Here is a 17,754-nt window from a genome sequence, read left to right on the forward strand (position 1 = left end):
GTGGGTAGAGAGGGCTGTGAAAACAGTAGGTTGTAGCAGAGTGTGGAAGGAAAACAGGAGAATCTCCACCCTTGAATTCTGTTAGCCTTGTCCTTGAAAATGGAGTTTAGCCCTTTGAATATTTTCTGAGGAGCAATAGCTGTTCAACAGAAGAGATGCTTGTAACAGAAAATACCATGTGAGATTTACCTCTGTGCATCAGGTTTACACCATGCAAACTGGTTTACAAGAATTCTTTTCTTTTCTCAGTTGGTGCTGTGAGGCAGCTGTGGTATTTGTTTACCTTATCCTTAAATTGCCAGATTAAGATTCTGAAACTGGATTTGGTTAAATGTTGGGGCGCTGTGCTGGACAGGATAACGTTCAGCTCTTTCCCTGAACACCATGAGCTCAGTAAGAAAAAGGAAACCTGGCTGTGCAAAGAGGAATGAAAAGGGTTTGCTGCATGAGGTGTCATTTTAGAGGTTTTATTAACATTGCCTGAAATTCCATTTTTATGCACATGCAGAAGAGGAATTTATGTGACAGTGTAAGGGGCATTGAGAACACGGAGCCACCTTCTACATCCCTGGTAGCTGTATAGCTCAGCTGGAGGCTGCAGGTCTTGACTCAGTTCCTGGTAAGACCTAGATGGCATCTTGCCTTTTGATATGCTGGAGTTCCTTGATTGTGCAATAAATACCCTTAAATTGTCCATACTCAAAGATTGGAAGCCAGCAGCAAAGGCGGCACAGGTAAACACACAAGGCTTTACTCCTGGAAGTAGACAACACACGTGAAGTTCAGCTATATGTTTTGTAGACTAGACAATATTCTTCTCTTCCAAGTAGATGTAAGATCCTTTGCCATCAAAATCAGTGTAAATACACAGAAAAGAGTACTAGGTATTATTCATTTGCATCAGAACTTTGTAGGGCACATGAAAGGAGCAATAAGGTGTGGCTACATAGCTAGACCTTTGCAATGCAGCGTGTTTCATGAACAGTGAAGAATGAAAACCTTTGGTTTTCTCTGGCTAATGTACTGCAGGTGAGTGCATCAGCCCGCAGGCTGGTTACCTGGTGCTCACTGATAAAGTGGCTAAAAATAGCATCTGTTGATAGAGTGCCTGAGCTGAATGTTAGCTTATAAAATCTGATGCAGTCAGGAGCAGAGCATGCTTACTCCAAGACGGTCATGAAGCATCTGAGCTGTCTTTAAACTCTCCAGTCCTGAGAGTCCTCAGGGAATCCCAGCAGCCCTTGAGGTGTTGATTTTTTGCCATGACAGATTTATGACTAAACGATCAAACAAAATTTCTGTTATTGGAGTGTAAACTAATCCTTTGTGACTGTGCCCATCAAACATGCTGAAAAGTGGTGATAGTCCTGGGGTTCTGTATGCAGGAAGGAGTGGTAGCAGCAGGATCAGGAGGGTGCTTTGACCCAAATCTTACTTACTTGATCGTGCTGCTTTTTCTGGTGCTTTGTCTTAAGTTTCACATTTCTATGCACCAGAAGCATCTGTAGGTCCTCACCTCTTAGTCTTGGCTTTCCCTTTTACTCAAGACCTGCAGAGATTACTGGTGTATGAAGTTTTTATACATGGCTAACAATGATCCTAGTGGAGAAGAGAGATGTAGAGGCATCGTGCTGATGAACACAAACTGACATGCTGATAGGAATACAGGCAAGTTGCTTGAGAGCTAGTCTGTAGATGACTGGCTCTGAAAGGGCCTTTGCATGGAACGCAGCAGAGGCTTTTTGGTAAAAGAGCAGTGTAAAGGATGAGTCGTTTCAAACATGACAGATAAGGTTTTTCATTTTCTACACAATGTCAAAACATGCTGTGCAAGAAGAGAAGGCTTGTATGGATCTTGCATCAGAACTTCAGTGCTGTTTGTGGTGGTTGAGTTGTGCTTTTCCAGCTCCCACCTTCTCCACTTAGGTCCTAAGTTACTCATCTCAAAGCACTGTATTGCTAACCAGTTTCCATCCAGTCTTTGCTCTTCCTGAAGTGAGAGTAGAGATCCCTAATTTTTCGAGCATGTTGAGGCAAAACATGAGTTCCAGGAGTGCGCAACACGTTAGAATTGTGCTCGAAAGCCATCAGCACAGGCTGGTTGTCCCATGCTTCTGCATTTGCTCCCCCAGACTTCCCCATGGGATGGAATATGGGATCTCCAAACTGGAACAACCTCATGGAGCTTATTTGAGTTCCTGGCTGTAAACAATGCTGAACCCCGCTATGTACAGAAAATTTATCTATGTTCTTTGATTTCTGCTGGGACTTTGTTAAACTGCTGCCTGTCCATTGTTTCGTTCAGAAGTGGCTTTGACTGTGGATTGGGTTCTTTTGGTATTTTTTTCTACAAGTTAAGCTTTATGTGCTGACAGACTTCTGGTGATAAACAGCGTGGCCTTCTCTGCTGCTCTGCCCAGTCTCTTCAGCTGAGTCAAACCTATACCCTCCAGGGCAGAAGATGGAAAATATTTATAGGCAGCGAAATCCAGTTTGAAAGGACATTCCCGAGACCTCGTGCTTTTAAACTTGGACAGGATCCCTCTCACGTCTGGCTCAGGACCTTGAAACTGGACCGGCCCATAAAGGAGTTCACTGGGCCAGATTGAGAACAGAGTTTGCTCTTGTCCAGACTTCCTGCTGAGACTATCGAGAGTGTCTTGGGCAGGCTCCAGGTCTATGATTTATGGACAAACCACAGGCCAGGAATCTGCAATCTAAGCTCCTTGAGCAGCAACTGTTTAAAACATTATGGGAAGAAATGGCCACTGTTTCCAAAAGAAGAAAACTTGGGAGCCATTAATAATGTTTAGCACTTCTGTAGTGTCTTACAATTATTAATTAATCCTCCCACTTTCATTGTGAAGTAATTCAGAAATATCCTTATTGTACAAATAAGATCTACATAGTTTGAACAAATTTCCCTAAGAAACACAATCGATCTGAATTAGGGATGCAAGAATCCCAGCACAACGTGAAACAAATCTCCCAGATCCAAAGGCATAAAGACAGGTACCTCCTGGGTTTGGATGAGACAACATAAATGCAGTGGGAGCCTTCAGAGCATCCTGCCCAATACCCTGTTCATTTGAAAATTCTTCCCAGGGCAGTTCTGGGTCTGCCCAAACCTTATCTGGTGAGATCATACGCTTTCTCAGTAGACCCCAGGTTCAAAAATTCCTGGGGTTTCAGAGAAGACCTGGGAGCTTGGCTGCTTACTGGAATTACCCTGTTCTTTCCAGACGGTTGTTGCCTCTGTTGCTCAGGAAGAAGAGGATGGTATGCTAAAATGACCCTGCTGTTCTGTCTTGCTGTCTTTCTACACTCAGAACAACTCACCTAGCTGTCCTGGAGCAGGCTGAACACAATTCTTCCTTTCCTCTCCTCAGCAGGAAGTTTTTCTTCCAGACATAGTCATTTGTTCTCCCCCTGCTCTCAGAATCATTTTGTTTCTCCTTTACCCTCCCTGTTTACCCTTAACCTCCATCTTCTCTAAAGCACTTTGTGACCGATACTGTGGGTGTAACACAGTCCAAGCCATGAGGGCAGTTTTTCTGCCATTAATTTTCTGCTGTCATTTTCCCATTCTCATCCATGACAAGAGGATGTTCCTCGGTGCTTTCTCCTGCTGTCAGAGCTGGAGCACCTTCTAGCAGGAAATTTTTCTCGAGTCACAAGCTCATTCACATACACTGCTCCTGGAAGCAGTCTGGACTGTGAACAGGTGGGAATGGGTAAGGGAAAAAAAAAATGCCATCGGTCCCGGTCCAAATGGAATGGTTGGCAGGAGTGCAGGGACCACAGGCTTCTGTAAGTACTTAAAACTTGTAAGGACTCATGATTGTCTCGTTGCCATTAATCTATTTACATACAGCAGAAAGGATGAAAAATTGGTGAAAGAAGCAGCGTTTCCCTCCTCTTTTTAAATCTATATGGCAAAAGATATCATAATGAATTGCCCATTAAACATATCCGTGCAACTTTACTCCAAATGTCAGGACGTTATTTGCAAGGGATTTGGGGTCAGGTAATAGCAGTTAACAAGGAAGCAGACCATGAAGCCAAACAAAATTTGGTTCTTCCTCTTTTGCAGCCCAAGTAAATGAGGGGTAATTGGGGATAAAACCTATTCCAAAAGTAAATCACTAAGTAAAGCCTTAATGGAATTGTCCCAAATTAAACTCTTAGAAACTTGGAAAGTCAGTGCTATGTCTAGAAGCAGAGGGAGATTCAACTTGAGCGTTGTTTTGCTAATGTATCTCAATTGCTGGACTTTTTCTGTCTAAAGTGATTTAGCAGATATTTTGAAGAATAAGTGTTCTAAGTTGTCTTGCAATATGCCTCAAGAAATCAAAACATTAGGATTTTGTTGTTGTTGTTTGATGGTGTCTTATTGATGTTTTTAGAGATTCTTAGCATGAGTTTAAACCCCAGTCCCCTTACTGAATGTTAGTGATTCTCCTTGGAAATTTTATTTGATTTTACTTTTCAGGAGAACCAGACAAATTTTGGTTAATAACAAGTCAATTTGAAGTGCACACTCTAATTGGTGCTGGGTGATTTACCAAATGGAAATGTGCATATTTTGAGCAGGCTTAAAAGAAGAGATTGGTATGGAGGCATGCACCATCCCAAAATTGACACTTAATAACTGCAAAAAATAACTGCTCTGGAGGTAAGTGCTATACTGCTGCTTACTTTGCCCTTTCAAAAGACTCAGTATTGTGCACTGAGTATTGTGGTGAGCTTTGTTGATGAGCATGGCCCAAGTCCATGAGATTCCATGAAGGACAGATTAATGTAATAACTTTAATGCAAAAAGTAAACTTTACTCAGTCCTTCCCCTACTGCCATTGGAATTGGGCCTCTTGGCTATTTCTCTGATCACTGTTGACCTAGATTGAACCAACTTGTACTGAAAGCTTTAAAAAGTTCATCTGAAGCTGCCAAAAAGCCACCAGCATTACAAGCCTTAACACAGATCTGTGCGTTTGCCTGTCAGACTCAGCAGATAGCAAAGGGAAACACATTTTGAGAAATGCTGAATGTGGGGGTAAAGGTACATACACATATATAATCTGTAACATGTGTATGCATAAATATAGATGCACAGGTTTACATGTTTACTGTAAATACAACTGCATGATAACTTCAAGCAGTTACTTTTAAAAATATTTTAGAACTGACAACAGTGCCCACAAGTTCCATAATAGTAGTTTTCTGCAGAGAAACTCGGCACCAACGAGTGATAGTAAATATCCTGTCTTTTGCAACCTGTATCAGAAGTGTCCCTATTTCGGGGCTCTGCGTGCATCTACAGGGTTGTAATTCACGGGAGAGTACCAAAGCACATATTAAATCAAGCCAAGGTTTTCATACTAGAGTTTAAAGCACTGTGGCCCTATGCATGTGCTTTAGGCATGTCTATCAAAGTAGCTTTGCTTCTGCCATACTGTGCTTTCATTGCCTCTTTGGTTTTTGAGTCCCCACCAGCCCAGAACATCCTCCCCATCCCGTGTCATTGCTCCAACCGCTTTTTAGCCATCTCTTTCTGGCTGAAGTTCTGCAGAAAACTGTTCTCTTCCACCTCCCTGCATCGAGGCAGAACAGCCAGCTCTCCCTGCCTGGGAAGTGGTCATCTGGTCACCTGTGGTACAGACCAGTGCCCTGGTTGGGAGAAAAAGTGAATTATTAAAACATTGCTAGCAAAAGTCCAGTAGGTCCACACAGAGAATCATAGTGTCTCTGATCAGCTGCCTGATTTTGGGAGAGCTGCTTTGGTTCCCTCTGACTGGCTGCATCTTCTAAATGATGTTTGGTGCAATAGTGAACAGAGCTTGCTGCAGCAACTATGTCCTTGTTGCCTTAGGAATAGTTGCAGGCCTTGAAATGCTCTGTGAAATAGATATCAGTTTGGTAGCTGGTTCATACTATTAAATGCTTGTGCTTTTGTGTGGGTCTGTATTAGTAATACCACAATTCACTTGGTTCTTTTCAATATAGACTTTAAAAAGATGCATTTATGAACATCAGCAAGGCTGAGAGGATTTGTGCTCCTTGCACTGAACACAGGAAGCTTTAAAAGATTCAAGTGGTGAAAAAGCAGGTGCTTGCACATGTTCTGTGTTTCACATTCCCAAGGTGCCCTTTTCTTTGGTGCCTCAGCACTTTTAGAACAGAAAATTGCATTTGTCTATGTGAAATGCAGTAGAAGAGACTGAGGCTGCAGCGTTGCCTGGCAGCTGTGATGCAGAGGCTGGTCTGGCTGAAGATGTGTGTGTTTGCTGTGCTCAGCATCGCTTTGAAGTTTCCCTGTCCACAAGCATGTGATGGGGTTTGCAGCCTGCAGAGATGCCCCTCCAAGTCTCCTACCTTGGGTTCGGTGCCAGCAGTGCTGTGCTGTAGCTGCGAGGATGGGACTGTGAGCTAGGGCTTGGGGAGGGCTGAGGTTTTACGTGGGCTGCTTGTTGGGTTTGCCTCACCTGCTTGGTCCCTGCCTTGCCTCACCTCTTGGAAGAACACCAGTGAGGGACATGGAGGCAAAGCTCAGGTTGCTTGGGATAATGGAGCTCTCTTCCCTAAATCAAGTTTCCTGCTTCTCTGGTACTTAGTTTGGTTTATTCTTTTAAATATTTGGTGCTTTTGCATTTATGGTATTGTGCCATGAATATTACTGCGACTCGGCTTAGTTCTTGTGGAACCTACATGGTGTCTCAGTACATCATAACCAGAGTATTCTTCACTGTGTTTGTGCAATATTTGCTTGCAAGTTCTTGCAGGGTTTTCTTAAGAGTGCTCCTAATTCCCATAAAGTGTAGTAACTTCAGAGAGAACTTGAATAAACTAGCCGAAGTGTTGAAAGACACAAACCAAAGGATTTCTTCATATCGGTTTTGGGTTCTCTCATACTGGCATGGACACGTTGCACCTCCTGGGGAGAGTCACTGCATAAAATACTCTGATCTGTCTTGCCAAAATAATCAAAGGCACCAATTCTTTGCTTAAAACGTGAGGTCTTCTAGCTAGTATTGCTTGAATTTAGCACAGCTTAAAAATTTAATTGCTTTGTGGGAAGTGAAAAAGCATGGTGCCTCAGTAGCTTTTTCTGTGTTAAAAGTTGTAGGTTTTTGTTGTTGTTGTTATAAGATTTCCAACCAAGCAATGCTATGACGGTATCCATTTCTTTTGGTTATGCTAAATTAGAGATTAAGATGTAATTACGGGGGGAAAAAAGTTATGTGTAAAGGGGATAGCACATTGATCACAATTAGTAGTGCTTTGTATTTCTTTAGTAAAATGCTTACCTTGTTTTTGGAGAAAACTGATAGTAATGTAGTTGACAGTCAGCCACAGTGCTTTCTGTTGCCACTAAACCTCCCTCTGCCTCTTGGCCTGTTAAGAAGGGTTACCAAGGAGTGATTTGGGTTCTTACCACACCCATACCACATTTTGAGGAATAAAATCCTGACTTCAACACAAAATATGCATTCAAAAGGCAAAGCCACTGTGAGGATACACACACACCTTCTCTCTGGTGCTTTTAGTATTTGCAGTCCTCTAGCCACAATAAATTGTTCATTTGGAGGAAATAATTACTGATTGCAACTCCACGTTAGTGTGAGATGTCAGGGCTTAAGCTGACTGTAATGAAGAAATGGCATCCATTTTCCTGTTCTGCCCCCACCTTGTAAAAAGGACAAAATAAAATGGCAATGCTGGGAGAGATCAGCTCTGTAAAAGCTCGAGCTATGTAACTGCTCACCTTGAAACTTCCTTGGGGCAAGTTTATTAAAACCCCAAAGCGTTCCACTTACGACAGACTTTACAATTTTCTTACAACAGACTTTACAATTTTAGTGGGCTTTTAGTTGCAGCTCTGGTAGGTTTTCCATGTCAGGACAGGGATGTGACTTTTAATCATAGTTCCATGGTGGTCAGGGGCAGGTGTGACGTATGTGCTCCTTAGCTATATTTATTTTATATTTCTATAAATTCCACTTATTTTTTTAAAAAATTAACAAGAAGTGTGTGTGCTTTGCTACTGCTTTTCTAAGACCAGCTCTTCCCAGCTGTCGCCACCAGAGCCCCGGGCGGGGGCCGGGCCCGCCGCCGCTTCCCCAGCGCTCGTCCGCCCCCGGCGGCCGCCTCAGGGCTGCCCGGGGCCGGGGCCGGGGCCGGGGCCGGGGCTGGGCCCGGGCCCGGGCCCGCCTCAGGGGGCGTCACCATGGCAACCGGTGGCGGGAAGCCCGCGCGCACGCGCAGGGAGGGTGCGGCCGCCGCCGTCCGCGCGTGCGCGAGTGCCGCCGGCTGCTGCCGCGCGCATGCGCATCGCCGTCCGGTGCGGGGCGAGGGAGCCGGTTGGCGCCCCGCGCATGCGCTGAGCTGCGGCGGGGGGCTCCCCGCGGGGGCGGCGGGGCGGCGGGAGCGGCGGCAGCCCGCGGCGCGGCGGAGAGGTCGGCGGCGGGGCCGGGTGGCGGGAAGCGGCGCGGCGTGACGTCATGACGCCGGCGCCGCGCGGTGGCGGTGCCGAGCGGGAGGGGGGCCGGGGTGTGACGTCAGCGGGGGGCGGGGCCGGGCAGGGGGGCGGTGGGGGCCGCGAAATGGCGGCGCTGGGGCTGGGTAGGGGCCGCTGACGGGGAGCTGCGGTTGCTGTGTTGGTACAGTCACAGAATTAAACTGATACGGAGTCACAGGATTAAACCGTTTGGTACAGAGTCACAGAATTAAAGCGTTCGGTACAGAGTCACAGAATTAAACTGATACGGAGTCACAGAATTAAAGCGTTCGGTACAGAGTCACAGAATTAAGCTGTTCGTTACGTGCCGGTGAAGCTCAGGCTGAGCTCCGGGGTCCTCGCTTGCATGCGAGGCACTTGGGCAGTTGCTAGAAATAATATTTTGGAAAGCCACGCACGGAGGGACCGGCGTGGTGTCTGTGAGCTGCCTCGCGCTGTGGCTGCGGGAGGCACGCGTTTATAAATAATTATAATAGATCCCCAACATCGCTGGTATCATGCCGGGGTTTCCCTGAACGCTCCCATCAGGTCTATAGCTAACGACATATTAGGATATTGACGAGGTCTGGGACCGAGCTTAATAAAAGGAGAAGATATTTTAAGAAAAATAAATTTTAAAATGCGTTTTTGGGACACCAAACCGAGCCTGTTTGTATTAGACTCTGGAATACGGAGAACAGAGATGGTAGCGTGAAAACATCATCAAGCAACGTACTCACAAAGTAGTACGTTATCTACCTCACTGCAGCTCCTGTATGTGATGTTAACTGTGAAGAAGGCAAATTATTCATTGTTACAAATTAATGAAATGTTAGTGTAGAAAGTACGTGATTAGGTCACCTGCAGGAATCCACGATGAGTGTGGTAACCTTTTTAAAGCAAGCTTGTTAGGATTTTGGAAAACATGGGGACACCAAGATACTGTGTTAAGCTTCACTTTGTAGTTGGCTTTTGTGATGATAAGCTAAAATCAGAAGATACGCTTTATGGGAGAAAATGGTATCTGTAGGACTTGCATTGTATGAAGTGAACATCCCCCAAATATCTTATGCCTTTTAGAATAACATTGTCCTCTTGAAAAGAAATGGCTTGAATGTTTAACATTAAAATGTTACTATTTCTCATTATATTCACTTCCTCATTAATCATTCAGTTGATTTTCTTGCCACAAACATCCGTAACTGTGATTGCTCCCTTCTTTATCTACAAAACTATGAGATGATCTGAAATGGTCAAAATTACCAGTGTCCGGTGGCATTGGGCACCTGGGACAAGGTAACTTTGTGGCCGGCTTGGAAGAACGATGGGCTAGGTTGAGGCTTTTTGCTTCGCACTGGAAAGGTGGTTTGAAGGAGCACCTTCCCTAAGCTGCGTGCCACCAGTGCTGTGTGACGTGCAGGTGCTGCACCCTGTTTGCAGTGAACCGGCTGTAGGTTCATGCAGCGATTTCGCTGTCGGTGGTACCACATATAGAGGAAGCGCGGCCTTTTTGCTGCTACAGCGTGGGTGTCAGTGTGGTCCTGTAGGGACCTGCCCTGGCGGCGACACCTCTCCGGACTCCTTGCTTCCCAGACAGCCGTACCTGTCCTGTACATGCGGCCCTGTCCCGAAGCAGTGACTTTGTGCTGAGGTCTGTGCTCGTTTGCCAAGTACCTGCCTCTTTCTGCCGCTGTCTGTCATCAGCAGCATCTCACGGTTCCCTTCTCCGCAGCATGAGACATTGATCATTGGTGCTGTATGTCTCTCCAAATTCATTTCCTAAGCCTAAATAATAGAAAAACGCGAGCGAATCTCTGTGGGACAGTAGCAGAAACATGCTCCCAATGAACTGCTATTTGTAGTTGCATTTTGAAACCTAGCTAGCTATGTTTTCATCATTTTAAATGTGTGTTGTATTGATTTTGAATTATTTTAATTAATCATTTTGTCCCTTGGTACTTCCTTAATGGTTTACAAAAGAATTACACCTCTGTTAGCACACAGAGGCCTCATTAAAAAGGTATTAGCTTAACATAGGAGATCTTGGTTTTCATAAGATTGTGTTGATTGGCATTAATTTTATTATCCATCTTTAGTCATCAATTCCCATATAAGCCATTTCTTTAACGGCCTGGTGTTGATCTCAGTCTGAAAGATGGGTGTTTACTTCCCTAATTGTCCTTGTGAAAAATCAGTTAGCAGCCTAGAGAGCTGTTAGCCCGTTTTTCTGTAACTCTGCTTGCAAATGATCTGAATCTGTTGGCAGAAATATCTTCAATAGCTGCTACTGAACACGCTTTGGATTAGTTGGGATAGGTTCCGTTCATCAGCATTGTGGGACAGGTCACAGGACCATAGGATATTCTGTAGAATATAATATGTGTGTGTGTTTTCTCATAGACATTTATGTAGAGATTTAGTTCTGCATATTTTCAGTTAGTATTGACAGTTCTACAGGTTGTTTTCTAACCACCCAGTGGCCTTGGTAGGTCTTTGTTCTTGTTTTTGATGTACACCAAAGATTCTTTTTAAAAGTCCTTAACTTTTGTGACCAGAAAATTAATCTTACGTAATTTTATCTCCATTTCACTACAGTTCCTTGTTTATGTTCAGTGCTATCCAATTTTCTTACTGTGATGTTATCTTAACGTATTTATTTTTATTATTACTGTGATTACTTCTCTCCTTCGCTGAAAAATAAATTACTTCTCAGTAAGTATTGTTCTCTTTATTGATTTTTGGGGCCTCCAGTGAAATGTTTTTATTCAGTCCTTAATTCTCAGTTGTATGTTTCTGTTTAAATTAATAATTTTCCTGTTGCTTTCAGTCACATCAAATAAGCATTTTTGAAACACCAGCTGCATATATTTCTTATTTGTATGCTGCTGTGTTTGCATACAAGCGACGAGCATTTGCACCTGAGCAACCGTTACTTTTTATTTTTATGGTCACTTCCCCTTTATCCTTCCAGAGGAGGTAGAAAGTAAAAATTTCCTATTTTGGTGAAGCGCTTTGTAAACTAAGGTCAGTTTCTACTGCGTTTGAAAGGTAGAGAGGCGTTTTGTCATGTAAGTAGTGATTTAAAATTTATGCCTAGAATGTGATAAAGCTTTTATTGGACATAAAATACATTACCATATGTACAAGGTACTAGCAGGGGGAGGTATAGTCTCTAAAAGAAATGTGAGCATGGTACCCTGACGGGATATAAGGTATTATAAGTGGTATTGTCAGGTAGACATTGTTACTGGTCATTGCTAAGATTGCTTGTTAGAGTCTGATTGTGATTGCCTAGCTATCATTTTCTTGCCTACATAGACTTGAATTCATTTCTCATCTCCTGTATTTCCACATCTGGTTTTATTACCCTTTTCTGGCACAGAAAAGCTGACAGAGGCCAGGACAGGAGGGTTAGTACCCGGCTTTGAATTCCTATTCTGCACTTATGTGTTTTCTCCTCGCTGACCGAGATCTGCTGTCCTCAGCGTTAATATATCTGCCCTGCCGCAAGCAAAGAGAACCTGCCCTGTACGGTTCTCGCGTTGTGTCTTTGGAAGGTACCCTGTGCGATAAAGGTGTTGGCTGGTGCAGGGTCCAGTGTAGAGTCTTTAAAGACAGAGAAATTTTGAAAATCGCACTGTGCACATGCTCTTCTCCATCAGGAATGGGAAGTGTTGGGAACCTGTAGGAAGATTGTTTGTTACAGGCTTTGGTCAGGAAAAATCCCTAGGGGCCTTCTTCTGGTGTGGTTTCCAGAGCAAACACGAGAGAAATTCTTTCCCTGTGCAGTATTTGGACTGGCTTGATTGAAAGTTTGGCTACCAGCCTCCACATCTTCCTCCTGCAGATTTCAGAAAAGGAGAAGGGCAAGGGGGGCGACGAAACGTCCAGTGCCAACACAACGGCATGCAGTATCAGGGTTTCGGTTAGTGACCAGCTGCAGGGATGGTCACTGAGGAGGAAATGTGGTGAGGCAGCCCTGGGGGCCAGGAGGGGAGCAGGTATGGGATGGGACTGCTGGTCAGGCCCAGACAGCGCTGATCCGCTCTTTCTAGCCGTAACGTATTCTCAGAGACTGAAGTGGCAGAATTGTTCCTGGAGCAAGTGCACAGATTAAAAGCAGTAAGTAAACAGGCCCAGATGTATATTCAGGAGTTCAGAAGAGATATTTCAAGTGGTTGAATTGCTAGTAGAAATGTGCTTTCAGTTGTCAAAAGAGAAGCTGCTCCGGATGTTGGGAGGATAGCAGATATTTTACCTATTTTCTTATTTTCCTGGAAGGCTTATGTTACTGAACTAAGTAATTACAAGCCTGTAAGTGTTTAATATGTACCTATTAAACTGGTTGAAATGATCACTGAATTCTTTGCAGATGTCTGTCATCATCCATTTTTAACCTGATAGCATCTTACCAGCATGGGAGCCAGGTCTCTCCAGGAGGCTGCCCCTCAGAAGTCTGATGGAGTGGTTTGATGGCAACAAATTAGGAAATAAAGAACAAATTAACACAGCTTACTCAGAAATCCTTTGAAAAGTGGAAAGAGGTAAAGAATTATTTTGATGATCTGAGAGAGGAAACTGGCGGAGGGGTCACAAAGAGCATCCGGGGGCTCGTTCTGAACCCGTGGGGCGCAGAGGTGAAGAAAGAGAGAAATCCTACGGGGCACCTTAATGGTACCAGAGACTGAAAGGGCTCGGGGCATCTCTGTGCAGGTGAAACCTTTGCTCAGCAAGCAGGCACTTTCAGAGAAAGGCAAAGGAGATGATAGGATCAGCAAGGCCTTGGCTGAGGAAGAAGTGTGAACAGCGTGTAACATCTCCACTGGGAGAGTCAGCAGACTGCTGATGGCAGTACTGCTCAGAGCACCCTGAAAAAGGGGAGAGCGAAGGAGGTTCGAGGAGTGCTGATGGAGATGGTTAGGGACCAGGAGGGCTTCTCTGGGCAAAGATTAAACACAGGGATTCTTATTTTAGAGAATAAACACTGGAGGACGGGATACATATAATTTAATAAAATATTCAGGGGCCCAAAAAGAGTAGATCCGGAGCTTCTGTGCTCCTTGCCTCAACAAAGGACAGTCAAGGAAGTAAAAAGGAAGCGAAGTGAGAAGTGATGAAATAGTGTACTTTCTCTTGGTATTTTCAGTTAAACCAGGGAACTCCATTCAGTAGTTGCCTGTGACCCTAAAAACAGCAGGGTCAGAAAGGTGGCAGCGTGGTATGGCTAGAGGCTTACAATAGGAAACACCGGTGGATTTTTTTAAGAATGAAATGTTGAGGTTCTGGTTTCAAGAAAGTTACTGGGAAACAAAATGAGCCCCAAATGAGAAAGGCGAGGGCAGACTGAAGGGTCGCAGGATGGGTGACTTGGTCTGGGACTGGCCTTGGGAAGTCTTTAGCCTGAACCACTGCTCAAAGCAGAGCTGGCTGTGGGGCTGGACCGGGTTCCTCAGTGCCTTACCCAGCTTCTGGCCCAGTCTGCCTTCTGGGCTTTTTCTGCAGAAGCGTGCAGTGCTGCTGGCTGTGGGGGGCACAGTGCTGGGCGATGTGTGCAAGTCACCTACATGTTTAAGAACACAGGTCAATGGAAGCAGCAGAACTTGGCACCACTGGAGCATGTGCTGTTCCCAGCTCCCTCCCCCTGCACCTTAGAACTTGATAAAAAAGAGCAATCAGTGCAACTAAATTTCACCTTTTCCTTTCATTTTCCAGGTTCCATCTTTCATTCTTACTGGTCTCGTTTTGTACTGTTGTAATGATCCACATTTACCTGAAGGCCACAACCAGGTATGGATTTAGTATCTAAGTGGATAGGTAAGTGCCGCTGTTTATTTCATTTGACCAGGTTGTGTGATTTGTAGAGTCCTAAAACCTTCCAAAATGAATTGAATACTATACTGAAAGAAATTGTTTTGAAAGCTATTACTTCTCCAGCTCTATGAACTGGTGCCAAAGCTGGCTGTTAGGTACACCAGTAACAGCAGCATCAGAAATACTGAGCTGTAGGAACCTGTAAATACAGGTCTTGAAAGGAAAGAGCAAGACAGATAAACTCTTCATTAGTTTTGCATTGTTTGTATGTCTGACTTGGTCTACCTGGGGTACTGGCCATTGAGTGCAAACAAAAGTGCAGATCTGTTTCAAAATTTAACATCAGGAACTGACTGTAAGTAATACGACAGTACAGATGTGTTTGTGAGAAGTATCTGTAGCCATGGAGGATGTGAGATTCTGTTTTTCTCCACATGCTGTCTCCTACTTAGAAGAAAATGGTCAATTTACAGCGATAACTACACCAAGATTCTGTCCAGGAAAATTAAATTTATGAACTGGCTACATAAAACTTCAGTTTCTCTCTAACAGGAAATGACTCCAAGATTCACGGCAAAATCCTCTGCTGGTTTGGGAGGCTGAGTTTAAAATAAATAAATCCATTAACATCTGTAATTGCTTATAGGAAAGGCTGACCCATGAAAGTGTGTAACCAGCATTCCTTAGCCTTGCCTGTCTGCAGCCAAACCATTTGAGAAAACAATCTCACATGTGTTTTTCCTGCTTCTCGAGTCTTTCGGTGCCCAGAGCTTTACTGGAGAAACTGAACCGCAGTCGCTGCCATTCCAAGTGAAACACTCTGTTTTAGGCTTGAAAGAAATAGGTTTGGGGAGCAATAGAAAACCTCTGGTAAAATAGCCAGAACCATAGTGAACTTAGGACTAGGAAGAAGAGGACAATCAAAAAGTCTAAGAATAGAGATCTAGTTTTAGTGTTGCCTGGGGTCTGATGACATTTCCATCTGGATATTGTCCCTAGTGCTGTTCCAAGTAATCCCTAGCTAGTGTGGCTATTCTTACTGTAGCTGAAAAAGACTAAGAAACTAATTTTAAAATATCGTTTTTTAGTCTGTTTACCTGGTGTATTTGACAGCAGTTTGTGAAACATGGTCACTGCCATGGTTTACTGAATACTAGTAGGAGGAATTCAGTATTAGTTAGGAGAACTAATCCTGAATGTGAGCAGGCTGTGGATGTAAGAAGAGTGAAGGGATGAACATCCTTGATAGAGTTGTTCTGACTCGTCCCAAAAACCCTTCTGAATGTAAGAAATTCCCTTTATTTACTTGTCAAAATGAGGTTGTGCTATCCTCCTTAAAGGTGCTCTGTCACAGCACCTCCAGAATAGCTTCTTGATCTGAAGGATTTTTTTTTCTCCTTTGCTGCATTTCTTGGTCTTGTGCTATATAAATGTAAGTATGAATGCACTTAAAAAATGGACAATGTCAGATCCTGAGCCCCAGGCCAAAAGCCAACCAAGTGTCAGATACCTATTTTGAAAGTTTTCCTCTTCTCTCCTAAGGTAGCTTGTGCTTGTCTGTAGTACAAATATAGCGAGAGTGTTTTGAGTCAGTATGTGCTTCTTCTAATCTTATTGTTTTATACAAATTGTCTTCTCCTTCAGGGTTCTACCCCATCCCTTTCCCATACTGCATCTGCATATACCATCCTACATAACCACCTTTTTATTTCTTTATTTCAGGGCTTCAGTAAGTGTCTTTTTGAAGCCCCTAGCACATCCTGTGCATGGTCTGCACAAACTGTAGTGCTTACCGTATGGTCTAGAGAGCTCAGAAGAACCAGCTTGTCAATGCATTACGTGTGAAAGCACGTAGGGTGCTTGAAGAAAGAATATGCTCTACGAAATGGCTGCGAATTAAGTGTGGAAGAATGAACTGTCGGGACAGCGGAGAAGTGCCCGCTGTGTTGACCATTGAAGTCTGGAGAATGGAGATCTCTGAGGGGGTGGAAAGGACTTGGTGAAAGTCACAGGTTGTGGAGGATGCAAACCTGAGCTGATTCTGGTATCTTCCCCTGTCCTCCAATCCATGCAGTGGCATTAGGCCACCGTGTTACTGGCACCTGCAGGCCAATGGATGAACAGGACAATGATTTTAAAGAGTTGTGGGCAAATCTTTTGGGTAGAGCGAAGAAAAAATCTGGGGATGCTGAGGCAGCAAAGAAGGCCCAGAAAAGGTCAAAGAGCACTGTTGCAAGAAGCAAATTAAGAAGAGGCAAAGCTGCTGCCACGAGCCAAAACCATCACCTCTTTCCAGCAGCAAAGAAAACAAACTTGACTCAAGATTTGGGTCCTAAGGAACAAGCTTTGATGCACAAAGAAGACAGTGACGCTGTGGCCTGTAGTAGTGGTGAGACTGAGCAAGGGGATGGAAAGATAAGCCCCTTCCCTGCCAGCCAGCTGAGTACAGCAGCCAGTGACTGTAGCCAGAGGACTCTGACAGGTGAGTGAACTGAAGTCTTTCAGACAGAAGATAGGCTAATTGAAGCATCTCGTGTTTCCATCTACACTTAGCTACTTAGGCTTATCTAGGGTTTTAACCTAGCAGCGTGTTCTGCACTAGAGGCAGGCAGATGATGTTCTTTAGTAAGATGAAGCCTTAGCAAAAAGCGAAGCGTTAGGTAGTCATTATTCAGTGATTTGTACAATAGCAGAACTTAGAAAAACACCCTCAAATCATCTAGAAGTAAGTCTGGAATGTATCGAGGTGCCTTTTCACTCAGTGCATTGTTACATTGAGAAATAAATTGCCTCTGGATGTTGTCAAGGTTAAAAATACAAATGAGTTAAGAAAGGCATGAATTAATTCATAAAGGATTGGTCCTTCAGCAGTTACTGAACATGATGGCCAGAATGCAGTCACCAGTACAGGAACTTAAACTGATAAATAAGGTCAACCAGGAGGGATTACTTTGTACATGGCCTGTCCTGATAGCCTTTCTTAAGTGTCTGTTGCTGACTGCACTGAGACAAGACACTGGGCTAGCGAGCTCTTTGGTCCGATCTCGCGTGCTGCCTGTATCCACAGGACACCTCAAAGCAGAGCAGGGGTATGCTGAGGTGTCAGTCTGGCATTACTTCTGCCTGCTGCTTCTTACCACCTCTCTTCGGGACTCCTGGTTCCTCATCTCAGACCCTGAAAGTTTGAGTCAGTTAGGGTTTGGAGATCAGAGTGAAGAACAGCAGGAAGCACGGGACAGAAGAGGGGGGCTATAGGGCTGCACTGCTTGTTGCCCTCCCTAGTGATCTTCAGGTGAGGTCTTCCTTAATAGTCCTTCCTCTAAAAGGGATACAGAGGTATTTAAACTGCACTGTAGCACAGAAGTGTGATACTGTTACTGTAGATATCAAGTATAAAGTCATGTAATAGCCAAGCACATTGTTCAGGTCTCTTTTTAAGACTAAGTGTT

General features: G+C 44.2%; 1 protein-coding gene and 1 long non-coding RNA gene across 8 annotated transcripts in view; one reads left to right on the forward strand and one right to left on the reverse strand.

Moving 5' to 3' along the window:
• Positions 1 to 9: 9 nt before the first annotated feature.
• Positions 10 to 8,166, reverse strand: LOC121078756. The gene is made up of 3 exons (XR_005824724.1): positions 8,057 to 8,166; positions 7,305 to 7,392; positions 10 to 756 (listed from the first exon to the last, which is right to left on the reverse strand). It is a non-coding gene; the product is annotated as an uncharacterized LOC121078756 (long non-coding RNA).
• Positions 8,167 to 8,319: 153 nt separating this feature from the next.
• Positions 8,320 to 17,754, forward strand: part of SLX4 (SLX4 structure-specific endonuclease subunit) — a 32,230-nt gene continuing 22,795 nt past the window's right edge. For 2 of the 7 annotated variants that reach the window (XM_040575056.1, XM_040575060.1), the window contains exons 1-2: positions 8,588 to 14,281; positions 16,028 to 16,787. In XM_040575056.1, the coding sequence (XP_040430990.1) occupies positions 16,418 to 16,787 (370 nt within the window). In that variant the 5' untranslated portion in view covers positions 8,588 to 14,281; positions 16,028 to 16,417. Of the gene's footprint in view, positions 8,454 to 8,587; positions 14,309 to 16,027; positions 16,788 to 17,754 lie in introns of those variants that run through there. The other 5 variants (XM_040575055.1, XM_040575054.1, XM_040575059.1 and 2 more) reach the window with 5 other exon arrangements.

This window comes from Cygnus olor, chromosome 15 (assembly GCF_009769625.2).
Source record: "Cygnus olor isolate bCygOlo1 chromosome 15, bCygOlo1.pri.v2, whole genome shotgun sequence".
In the NCBI taxonomy this organism is placed as follows: domain Eukaryota; kingdom Metazoa; phylum Chordata; class Aves; order Anseriformes; family Anatidae; genus Cygnus; species Cygnus olor.